We start from the raw sequence: 12,895 nt of genomic DNA on the forward strand, positions 1-12,895 counted from the left end.
AACACGGTGGGTTTTCTGGCAGGCAATATGAGACGGGCCTTTCCCTTTCCTTCTGTGTTGTTTTGAGTTTGACTGTGTGTGTGTTTGAAGTGTTTCAGTGGGCTTTTCGCTTGATATAATTGTCCTTTGCTATAGTCTCCATAATGAAAATAGAGAGGTCGCTTTCACTTTCTTTCTATGATGGAGTTATGTTTTGTTCTGAACAGACACTCCAAATACAGTGTAAATTGTTACAAACAGAACAGACGGGAATCTACCAACGTGTGCCTCAAGCCTGAAGCGGCTAGTCCGGTGCATTACAGGGACAATACTGTAGTAGTAGTAGTAGTAGAAGAAGATGCTGGAGCAGTGAGGACAGTTTAAGCCTTTTCAGTCAGTTGCTTCTAGTATAAATAAATAATAATGACTTCCATTTGAAAATTGTGGGAGCAAATATAGTCTGGCCATGCGAGACTATACCTACGGTACCTACCCCCATCTATCTTCTGAGAGCATAATTGCTTGGCCGTCCGTAACCTTAACTACTCCCAGTGCTGAAATAATGAGGTTTCTCTCTTTTAAAAATCAATGTGAAAGTGACACTGATGTTACTGTCTGTGCGAGGCCCATATGAAAAGCACCTGCAGCAGCACAGTGTGCACTGTGCGTGTGTGTGTGTGTGTGTGCGTGTGTGTGTGCACTGCAGTGGCTTAAAGTGTTTTGAGGTATTTCTACTTGGGTAAAGTAGAAGTTGAGTATTTCCAATTTTCCACTCCACTACATCTCAGAGGCATTGTACTTTTACTCAACCACAATTATTTGAAAACTGATTATGATTCGATTACAATACATACTGTACATTAACAAAATCAGCCCTAAATATACATTTAGGCTATTTGAAAATAGCCGATCTGCAACTCGTGACACATTGTGATCTGTTTTCAAAAGTTTGTTTATACATTTGAAAACTCAAAATGTGTGTGTGTGTGTGTGTGTGTGTGTGTGTGTGTGTGTGTGTGTGTGTGTGTGTGTGTGTGTGTGTGTGTGTGTGTGTGCGCACTGCCTCTCCACCTCCCCCATTGGTTCCACCGCAGCGAGTGGTCTCTCTGCTCCGCTCCGTTCTGCTCCAGTGGAGACTAGCCTGTACGCTTAACATTTTGTTTTGTGTAAAGTGCTTCCAGAGTCGGGGGGGCAAAAAGCTGAAATGAATAGCAAATGCGGTGCTGCTTCAGAGCGAGAGGGGAACATAGGGGGGGGGGGGGGGGGGGGAAACGCGGTGCCACTGGCTAGGTTGTGCATTCAATCCCGGAGCCCTTTTTTTTTGCTTTCACAGATGAATGTTGACTTCACCCGGAATGAAATTATTTTAGAAGCTATATGGGGTCCCGCCAGCCACGAAGCAATAAACGCGCGGAAGTCACACAGTGTCAATGTTTGTCCACAGCGAAATAGCACAACATGATTCAATCTGTTGAACCGCGGCAAAGTGTATTATGTCCGTTCGGTATAGAATGCAACTGAACTGAACTGAACTGCCCCGGTCAGGAGGTGGAAAAACCAGTGGGCCGGAGCCCACTGGTGGGACGTGTGGATATTTGGTGCCCTCAAAAAAATGAGAAAAACACTGATTTTAAGGATACGTCTCGCTGTAGCATCTAACCGTTTAAACCCCAACATATTTCTTCTTTTTTTTAAGATATATTTTTGGTGTTTTCAGCCTTTCTTGACAGATGAACAGCAGACTGACAGGAAAGGGGTTTTGGGATCATGACTCAAACCTGCGACACGCAGCCCTACAGTAGGTGCCCAGACAGCTATGCCAGCCTTCCGGGCCAACCCTATGTATTTCATTGACCAAATATGCCTATTTCCCTCTCCAACAAATCTGTTCAATATCTGACCGGCTATTCACCCCAACTAATATTTGACAGCTTTAGTAGTTAACATTTCAGATCTGGATTATCCTTTAGTTAAATTATTAACTACTCCAGTCGAAAATAGCCGATCAAATTAAGGTCAGACAGAACTTGAAGATCGAATACTCTCCTAAGATTATTATTATTATATATATATATTTTTTTTACAATTTGGAAAAATGTAAGTAATTTTACTTTAGTACATTTCGATGCCAATACTATTGCACTTTTACTCAAAGTCAGATTTTGTACTTGCACAGAGTATTTCTACATTGTGGTATTGCTACTTTTACTTGCATAACATGTACAGTATGAATCAGAGTACTTGTTCCAGGTACAACACATGAAGCTCAGCTCCTGGCTCATGATTGCCTCTGTCGGGCAGAAACCCTGCATATCTCCATATTAAAACCTATGGTTTTTAACTTTTTTTCTTCGATACTTAATGCGCCAAGCAAAAGTAGTGAAAGTATAGCCGGTCGACAAGCTCACAGCGCGACACGTTGTGGCGGCTATTTTCAATATTTCTGAACGTCTGTCGTTCCCTGTCCTGAGAAACGACGGTTCTTGGACATATGAGGTTTCCACTCTATACAGAGACGACTCACTCTCTCCGACACCCTGGAGGTTTGCAGGTCAATGTGCACTTTAACCTGGCTTTATGAAGCTCCCCTTCCCCCCACTCCACTCCACTCCACTCCACTCCACCCACACATATATACACACATCTCACTCTGGGGGAGAATATCACAAGGTCCCTTTCCCTGTCCGTCCGTCTGTCCGTCTGTCCCTAGGACACTTTTTGAGTGGTGCAAGCACTCCAAGGAACAGCAATGTCCGTGTTAAACTGTTAACCTATTAACCTATGTGTGTGTTAACCTATGTGTGTGACTATGAGTAGCAGTAGGGGCAAAAGTGGTGCTGTTGTGCCAGAAACAGAGAGAGAGAGAGAGAGATAGTGCTGCACTGTTGCCTGCTAATGAGAGACAGAGAGAGAGAGAGAGAGAGAGAGAGAGAGAGAGATAGGGGGGAGAGAGGGGAGTTGCACCACTCAGTTCACACGGGTGTGATTTTTCCAATACCACTTCACTTTGCACTCCCCCACACTCACCCGCCTCCCCGTTCCTCTGACCAAGACCACGTCCACTGGCGACGCTGCTTAAGAGCTACTTTTGTGTCCCTATAGGACGTGTCCATGTGTCCCTATAGGACGTGTCCATGTGTCCCTATAGGACGTGTCCATGTGTCCCTATAGGATGTGTCCATGTGTCCCTATAGGACGTGTCCATGTGTCCCTATAGGACGTGTCCATGTGTCCCTATAGGACGTGTCCATGTGTCCCTATAGGACGTGTCCGTGTGTCCCTATAGGACGTGTCCGTGTGTCCCTATAGGACGTGTCCATATGTCCCTATAGGACGTGTCCATGTGTCCCTATAGGACGTGTCCGTGTGTCCCTATAGGACGTGTCCGTGTGTCCCTATAGGACGTGTCCACGTGTCCCTATAGGACGTGTCCACGTGTCCCTATAGGACGTGTCCATGTGTCCCTATAGGACGTGTCCATGTGTCCCTATAGGACGTGTCCGTGTGTCCCTATAGGACGTGTCCATGTGTCCCTATAGGACGTGTCCATGTGTCCCTATAGGACGTGTCCATGTGTCCCTATAGGACGTGTCCATGTGTCCCTATAGGACTTGTCCGTGTGTCCCTATAGGACGTGTCCATGTGTCCCTATAGGACGTGTCCATGTGTCCCTATAGGACGTGTCCGTGTGTCCCTATAGGACGTGTCCATGTGTCCCTATAGGACGTGTCCATGTGTCCCTATAGGACGTGTCCATGTGTCCCTATAGGACGTGTCCATGTGTCCCTATAGGACGTGTCCATGTGTCCCTATAGGACACATGGACACATGTCCGTGTGTCCCTATAGGACGTATCTATGTGTCCCTATAGGACGTGTCCATGTGTCCCTATAGGACGTGTCCATGTGTCCCTATAGGACGTGTGTCCCTATAGGACGTGTCCATGTGTCCCTATAGGACGTGTCCATGTGTCCCTATAGGACGTGTCCATGTTCCTCCCCTATATATAACCCTATACCGGTAGACCTTGGTAGCCGTTGCCATGGAGACAGAACTTCAAAGGGAGACCAAGAGTAGCGACACTCGTTCCAGTGTGTGATCTTTCCAGCCATTAAGACAGATCCCTGTGGGTCCTAGGGTCGGGGGGGGGGATCTAGTTTCTACACGGTGTCCTATAATAGGAGGAAGAAGAAGCGCTACTCTCGTTAATTTTTATTTAGGCCAGGTGTCTTCAACGTTTTCCAGGTCAAGGACCCCTATAGGCGGAGACAGAGATGAAGCAAGGACCCCCCACTATTGTACAGAAATGTGTTGCATATTACACGTTTTTCATACAGTAGATATGATAGATATGTTCCGTAGACTTGTTTGAATAAGAGTTTAACTCTATTCAAAAAACAAGGTTATGTAGTGACATAACTTGTAAGTAGAGTGCCACATTTATCAAATAAACTAGGATACAAAGTAAACATCAAATCTAGCATAAGTCTCAAAACAATTGTTATCTAATTACCATTCTTAAGATTCTTAAAGGACCACTTCATCACCTTTCAACCTATCTTCATATAACTGGTCCTCAATGTTCATGATAAAAAACAAATCTACTTGGTCTGAGTCTCATAGGAGGGCTGTGGGCAGTTCAGAAACCCGTCCACCAGTGACATCATCGTTAGGCAGATCATTGTTTAAACGAGATTTATTTATAAATATATTTAGATTTTTATTTCCGTGAGAACGATGGCTTCCATTTCCCCATTGCAACTCTTCAGGAATAGAAAGCCTGCAGTTTCTATTAGCTTGGATTCCCCATTGATGATGTCACTGGTGGACGGGTTTCTGAACTGCCCACAGCCATGAGACACAGGCAGAGTAGAATTTTTTTTTGCTATTTTCTCATGATCATCACGAGGACCCATTATATGAAGATGGGTTGAAAAGTGGTCCTTTTAAGATTTGTGGTCAAAGTCGAAGAGACCAAGATATAGTTCTACATACTTAAACATCACCACTGATCAAACATAACAAATCATGAGGCTATTCACTGTGTAACACAGTATCGTACTGGAGTTCTAAAAAAAAATATATATATTTTTTAGAAGAGAACCCCACTCCCCCCAAACCTGGTGAAATTAAAGATTCATAACCTCACAACAATGTGTCTGCTTGCCGCATGATTGATAGATAGACACCTGTATCATCATCCCACCTGGTGCAGAACAAGAAGACAACATCAATAAATAATACACATATTTCCAGACAACGTCACACTGATAAGAACCTGTGTGGCACGCTGATCGGGGGGCAAAAGAAACCGACCGCTCATTAGATGTAAAATGGAAAAGTGCTCACAGCACTGCCATGTGAAAATGCACCCCGTCAGACTTTCAGATGCCGTTTTCCTCCCAGTGTGGAAGAAGACGTTTTAGGGTGGATGTTTATCTCTCGCTCTTGAAATGTATACCTTGGTTTATGTACATAGTTGGCGTTCCCTATGCTGCAATGCAACCGAGAGTCAGTTGGCCTTGCCCTATGCTACTGAGTCACAGAGTCAGGTGGCGTTGCCCTATGCTACTGAGTCACAGAGAGTCAGTTGGCCTTGCCCTTATGCTACTGAGTCACAGAGAGTCAGTTGGCCTTGCCCCATGCTACTGAGTCACAGAGAGTCAGTTGGCCTTGCCCCATGCTACTGAGTCACAGAGAGTCAGTTGTCCTTGCCCTATGCTACTGAGTCACAGAGAGTCAGTTGTCCTTGCCCTATGCTACTGAGTCACAGAGAGTCAGTTGGCCTTGCCCTATGCTACTGAGTCACAGAGTCAGTTGGCCTTGCCCTATGCTACTGAGTCACAGAGAGTCAGTTGGCCTTGCCCTATGCTACTGAGTCAGAGTCAGTTGGCCTTGCCCCATGCTACTGAGTCACAGAGAGTCAGTTGGCCTTGCCCTATGCTACTGAGTCACAGAGTCAGTTGGCCTTGCCCTATGCTACTGAGTCACAGAGTCAGTTGGCCTTGCCCTATGCTACTGAGTCAGAGTCAGTTGGCCTTGCCCCATGCTACTGAGTCACAGAGAGTCAGTTGGCCTTGCCCTTATGCTACTGAGTCACAGAGTCAGTTGGCCTTGCCCCATGCTACTGAGTCACACAGAGTCAGTTGGCCTTGCCCTTATGCTACTGAGTCACAGAGTCAGTTGGCCTTGCCCTTATGCTACTGAGTCACACAGAGTCAGTTGGCCTTGCCCTTATGCTACTGAGTCACAGAGTCAGGTGGCGTTGCCCTATGCTACTGAGTCACAGAGTCAGTTGGCCTTGCCCTTATGCTACTGAGTCGCAGAGAGTCAGTTGGCCTTGCCCTATGCTACTGAGTCACAGAGTCAGTTGGCCTTGCCCTTATGCTACTGAGTCACAGAGTCAGTTGGCCTTGCCCTTATGCTACTGAGTCACAGAGTCAGTTGGCCTTGCCCTTATGCTACTGAGTCACAGAGAGTCAGTTGGCGTTGCCCTATGCTACTGAGTCACAGAGTCAGTTGGCGTTGCCCAATATATCATAGTTTGTTTTGGTTCAGATTTTTCCAAAAAAAATTAAATAGGCCATTATTTGTATACGTACAGTATACGGTAGCAAAAAACGGACTGACAAAGTTCATTCAGCCTCATAGAGGAATAATTATGTTCTTCCTATATCGCTCTTCAATCTCCATGCGGAGGGTTGGCTCTGAATGTCGCGTGCTCAACATCATCCACCCATGAAAATGCATGCGTGTCCAGAAATCTATGCATTATACTACTTATAGACATGAAAAGGTATGCAGAGATACCCACACTCAGCAATAACATTACCATATTCTCAGCACATGAACATTATCATATTCTCACCAGTCGCGATGCCCCGCGATGCCTAAGGGTGCTTTATACTTAAGTTAGTCGTGTGCCAGGAAATAGACGATCTATAAGCTCTCAATGCGTTGCCAGGCCACACATAGCGATCTTGTGAATCGTCTATTTCCCGGGCGCACAAACACCGGCGCGCGGCTAAGTATAAATGAGGGAATTATGGAGGCATTTATCCTTATAGACTTCTCCTCATTGTGAGGCAACAATGGGGAGGCTGGCCGACCCCCCCGGCAGAGTATATCGTGCAGGCAACACATTAGGAGTTCACTTCACAAGGCTGAGATGATTAATATGCATTGCTTTAAGGATGGCCATTTACATAGCGCTATAGCGATGAGCAGATATCATCACTTTGTATCCTGTGAGACGACCGCACATGGTCGGAGATGAAAGCGAGCGTTCATTACTGGGTGGCAATAATACGGTATAGGTGTGGAGGCCTGCTTTTAACTGCTTCTCAGACAAAAAAAAAGAAGAAGAAAGAGACTGCCTCCTTCTTTCCTTCATGCCATGTGCGGCATAATTAGAATACTTTTTAAGCCTTTATATTACGCTCATTTTTCACGGTCAGCGCTGCGGATGCCATTTACATAGAGATTACATTTTGTTGTTTCGCGAGGCGAGGTAAACATGTAGACATTGTAGTAATGGCTGTTTCATAGAAACAGTGGTTTTGTCGTGCTTCATTAACATCAGAAGTAGACTCTCACCGTTACCGACCTATAATAAGCGTCTATATGGAACCTCCTCAAGGAACCCAGACAGAGGGTCCCTGGAACCCACTTTGAGAACCACAGTCTTGTGTAAAAATTACACACTGGTACGCAGTGGTATCGGAACGGTACTCGGTAACGTCCGATACGCAAGTCATGGGTATCAGCATTCGTATCGAGAAGAATGGTATAGTACAGTATCTGTACAAAAAAAAAAGGCTCTGTCTGCATGCCCTTTCACGTGTGTTAAAAAGTGCAAGCCCTCTCTCCATACCAATGCAGCATTTACTATATTACGATGAAAGAAATGCAAATGCCAATGCCTTTCTTTCCATGGCCGTATACCCGAAGGCAGCGTTCAAGAGAATTGATTTTCTTTTTTTGGTTTTTACTCTCCTGATCGTTGCATGAATACAACCTCCAAGTATAAGGCTTGATTATACTTAAGTTGTTTTATGCCCTTTTAGAAAACTCTTGCCTCTCTTAACATTCTCTGCACGTCTCTGCTCCATCGCAGTGTCACGGCCCCAAACATATAGCCAATCTACAAGCTCACGATGCACCGCGTCTTGGGCTTGTAGATTACATTATTTGCGGCCCGCGGCACCGTATAGTATAACAATAACGCGTAGATCAGACTTTTACAGTGCCAATCAGACGAGGTGCCCGAACCCTGGCACGCACGACAGCTATATCAGTGATTGATTGTTTGTTCAATTAGACTATTATTATGGAGAGTGTAACGGGTGTGTGTGAGCTCAGCGATCCACCGCAGTAAAAAACCCGAGATGGATTTATAACGTTGAGTTGTTTGGAAGGGGTTGGAAATCGGTGCAGACTGCTCTCTCGCTCTCTCTCTCTCTCTCTGTGTGTGTGTGTGTGTGCGTGCGTTGCGTCAATCAGAAGGGAATCAATCAACTCTTATGGGGGTTAGTGGGGAGTGAAATGAGATCGGCCGCGATTACACCCCATTGTTTGTGCGAGGGCTATAGGCGTTATCGATGTTGCTTTTGTATTATACTGTGTTAGTCAAGTCACTAATTGGACGGCCGCTAATACCCCTGTATTTCTTTGGGATTAGCAAAGGGCTCGCTGAGGGGTTTTTTCTCCTTCCTTTCCTTTCTTTCTCTCTTTCACGGAGGCTGACATTGTTTGACAGACGGGAAGGGGAGAAGGTTCTCTATATGCGAGGAAATCCCACTCAGCCAATAACGGAGCTAACAAAACCTGAGAGACAGAGGATCCAAATACAAGGGTATTTTTTCCCTCTTGTTATATATACACCTCCTTGGTTGTGTCGCATGGCTGCAACAGTGAACATACTAGTGTAGCACATCTGCAAACTCAAAACGTGTCAGGATGAGGCATTATGTGAGCTTCCAGATCTGCTATTTCTTTTTAAATGTGATTACTATTATGTTTTTTTTAACATTCAAGTCAATAATGATGACCAATAATGGATCTCCTTGTTGAAAGTGGTTCAAAAGTTCAAAGTGACAAAATGGGTCAGAGTAAGTAAGTGTAAAGTCCTATTGCGTAACACGAGAGCCAGGACTAAAGCCTGGTCTCAGCTCATTACTGCACCTGCGCCAGTAGCCACAGGCCAACCCATGGGGGAGGATTTCTTCTTTTCTTTTACTTCACTACTAGAAACTTGCTGAAGTTGCGGCCACTTTTTAAGTGAAAGAACCATAAGTTACTGAAGGGCAACCTCAAAGTCAAGAGCGGGGGGGGGGGGGGGGGGGGAGGAGAGAAAGACAGAGACAGAGAGAGGGTGTATAGAGTCCGAGAGAAGGAGGAGAGAGAAGAGAAAGACAGACGAGACACAGAGAAAGAGAGAGAGATACAGAGAGGGGGGGGGAGAGACAGAGAGAAGAGAGACAGACCGAGTGACAGAGAGAGAGAGAGAGAGAGTGAGAGAGGGGAGACTATACTTCTTCCAAATCTCTATTGCTCCATATTATCAGCGCTCTCATCCTGTGCAGTCAGCAGTTAATGCGGTTGCGGTGCGTGTGAAAGAAGGTGGGATGCCAATCACAGGTTCTGATTGATCCAGGAGAGCCTTCAGAGAGCTGAGCCCGGGCAGTGCTGGGACCCTCATGGGTGATTATACACAGCTGGCATCCTCTGTGTCTTCTCTACAACCGCAGCGGAAAAACCTGGACTCATTTATTAAAAAGGCCCCGAGGCTACAGCGCACTACGACTCGCTGTTAATCTCGGACATACATGTTACGGCTTATGAATTCCAATGCGGGGCAATTACAATGTAATTAATGTGCGAGCACATGTCCATGGCAGGGCCCCGCGAGCATGCAATAATAATTTCATCAAAGGCACTCTGAAATGCCGAAAGCGTGGGGGTTAATTACGACACGGTGGATAGGCGGTGGGAGGGGGGGGGGGACGGGGGACAGAGTATATACCCGATGAGTAAGTACCTGGAGAATCAATTACATTACCTGTTATCTTGTTCATTGTCAACATATTGCTTGTGCACTCTATATGCGCCCGTGTTGAAATGTTAGCTCGTAACAGCCTCGCCACCCTCCACTCCCCCTCTCCAAACCTAATGTTGTCTTAATTGATCACACTAGAGGGTAATAGAAACACACAGATGCCTTGTTCAGGGAAGAATCCTTTGGCTGCTCGGTTAGCTCTCTTTCTTTAATGCTGGCTGTCTTCCATTGTATTGGGGGACAAGAGAAGCAACGTATACTGTATATGAAATGGAGGTATGGTCACCAACGGCATTTTCGCTATAACGCAATTCCAGACGGCAGATTCGTCGCACAAACACTATTTCTGAATGACTGAGACCTTTTGTAAGATGAGACCATTTCCGTCTAATCACGATGGGGATTCCAATTAAGCTAATAGCCTTTCTCTTCTTGTAACGTTAGAATGCTGAAATGGATTAAGCATTGTTTTTTGAATTCATAAAAAAACAAATTGTATAAGTTTGAAATCTTTTTTGAATCCAAACCGCGATTATTTCACTTCTATAGGCAGGTTTCTGAACTGCCCACAGCCGGGTGCATGGTTTAGTTCCGACATACCATTGGTCCAAACAACCACCTACCTCAAACCCTAACCTAACCATAACCGCAAGCACGGAGCAGCACCTCCCTCACCAACCTTAATCCAGTCACCAACCTTAACGCACCCCTCACCAACCTTAACGCACCCCTCACCAACCTTAACGCACCCCTCACCAACCTTAATCTGGTCATTTTAATGCATCCCTCACCAACCTTAATCTGGTCATTTTAATGCATCCCTCACCAACCTTATTCCGTCACCAAGCTTAACACATCCCTCACCAACCTTAACGCACCCCTCACCAACCTTAATCCGCTCGTTTTAACGCATCCCTCACCAACCTTAATCCGGTCGGAACCAATGCTATATGTCGAACCAAAGTCTGCCTCCCCCCTCTTTCAAAATGGTGCCATATCTTAGAGCATTAGTGATGACCAATTGTGTGATGTTGAAAATAGGTGAAGTGGTCCTTGGCATAAAATGGCATCCGCAACACGTCGTGACTACTAGATTGGCAGTGTTCGGTATAAATTAACCTTTTTTTTCATCACAAATCTTTGGTGTGAACTATAGGCTTTGGAGGACAATCAACACCCTCTACGACACAAAAGGGACACAGACAGTCAAATAAAGTGTGCCCCAAATACAACTGTGTCCTCTCAGCAGCACAAAGGAAAACTAACTTACAATGCAGGAGGGAATTGCGTACACTACAACCCATAGAGCTGCACTGCACCCCAATGAAAACTCTGGTTATAATTATTATAAAGGCCAGGATGGAAATGCTGCAAAATCCAGCGAGGATTACGAGATGGAGCACCCATACCATAGCACTCCTCAAACATCCAAACACCGTTGTTCGGTCAGAAAGTTAGAAGCTATAAGTGTCGAGAAGACAAAAGCAAAACCAAGAACCGCACCTACCCGATTCTCTGGAGATTTGGACGAAGGCCTCAACACCACTTTCTCCGTAATTCCCCTCGGAGGCCAACGTTGACACGTAATTCCATCCCATGGCGGTGACGATGTCCAGCATGGCCTGAGCTTGGTATGAGTCGGGGGGCACCACGCGGGAGAAGAAGTCGTAGCGCGTGTTGTCACTCAACTCTGGTGCCGTTGAAGCGTAGCTGATCTGGGGAATCTGTGGAGACAGGATTTGTGTTAGTTAGGTATAGACGAATCCACAGAGGGGTGCCCCTGAGGTGGAATCAGCACTGATTACCTACACCTGGCCAACAGAGCGATGCGGTACCCTTCATGGTACCAATAAATGTGACCAGATTTGACTGAGAGCCCGCCATCGCGCAAACTCCAGCTTTTCACCAGGAGGAGAAAAACCTTTTTTCTTTTTTTCCCCCAAAATGAATTAATAGCACAGGCAGACTCTTCACATACTAGAGCATGTCTGAAAAAGGTGTCAGAGCTGAAATCGACATGTAAATATTAAATAAATGCTTAAACATGTAGCTAGGTGTAATGTAATGAGACCACAGAAGTGAACATTTCAAGCCTGTTCTCTCAACTCGCTGTTCTCTGCAAGACATTATTCTATAAGCCATATCTCCAAAACTGGTGGGTCAAACTGAACAACCAATAGGTCAATTTGAAGCTATGATTCCCTTCGAAAACGAAAAAATAAATAAATCCTATGACAGTCCCTCAGTCACAAATATGAACACAATTGATGGATTGATTATTTAAATAAGACACGCTCTGAAAATGCACATGGCCCAACCATCTGACCACTTGCACACAGACGTATCATATTAATGTGCATGCATGTTTAAATATGATATGAACACGGATAATGAAGAAGATGGTGACTCAGTATGTAACATAAGTCCTGAGGAAGAGCCTCTTCACTCCTGCAGATGAAAAACAATAACGGAAGCCATTCGTTGTGCCGATTGTTTCGTTTCAATTTCACGACAGCAGGTGTGGCTAATTTCTCCATCCCCACACCCTTTGCGATTTGATTTTGAGATATGCATGTATTTTTTAGTGTGGTTTATGTTTTATTATAGTTATTGTGTCCCACATTTCCTTCCTTGTTTATGAACAACACAGACAATTATTTAGATTTCCCAGCAACACCGAGAATGTACACTGATATAGTTATGTAGCGTATGCACCAAAGTTGCTCACAGAACTCAGTGGCTGCATCTGCACTGCAGTCTGCAAGTTTAACAGTCTCCATATTTCCCAACGTGCACTTTAATTGTGTATTCAATTAGCCCATTCTGACCTGAGATCAGATTCATACGAGGTTTCCACTG

General features: G+C 45.2%; 1 protein-coding gene across 1 annotated transcript in view; it reads right to left on the reverse strand.

Moving 5' to 3' along the window:
• Positions 1–12,895, reverse strand: part of LOC308314286 (metabotropic glutamate receptor 8-like) — a 245,923-nt gene that overhangs the window by 158,691 nt on the left and 74,337 nt on the right. The window contains exon 2 of the mRNA XM_080761827.1: positions 11,544–11,760. Coding sequence (XP_080617953.1) covers positions 11,544–11,760 — 217 coding nt within the window. The remainder of the gene's footprint in view (positions 1–11,543; positions 11,761–12,895) is intronic.

This window comes from Protomyctophum bolini, assembly GCF_963924005.1.
Source record: "Protomyctophum bolini genome assembly, chromosome: 4".
NCBI classification, from domain to species: Eukaryota; Metazoa; Chordata; class Actinopteri; order Myctophiformes; family Myctophidae; genus Protomyctophum; species Protomyctophum bolini.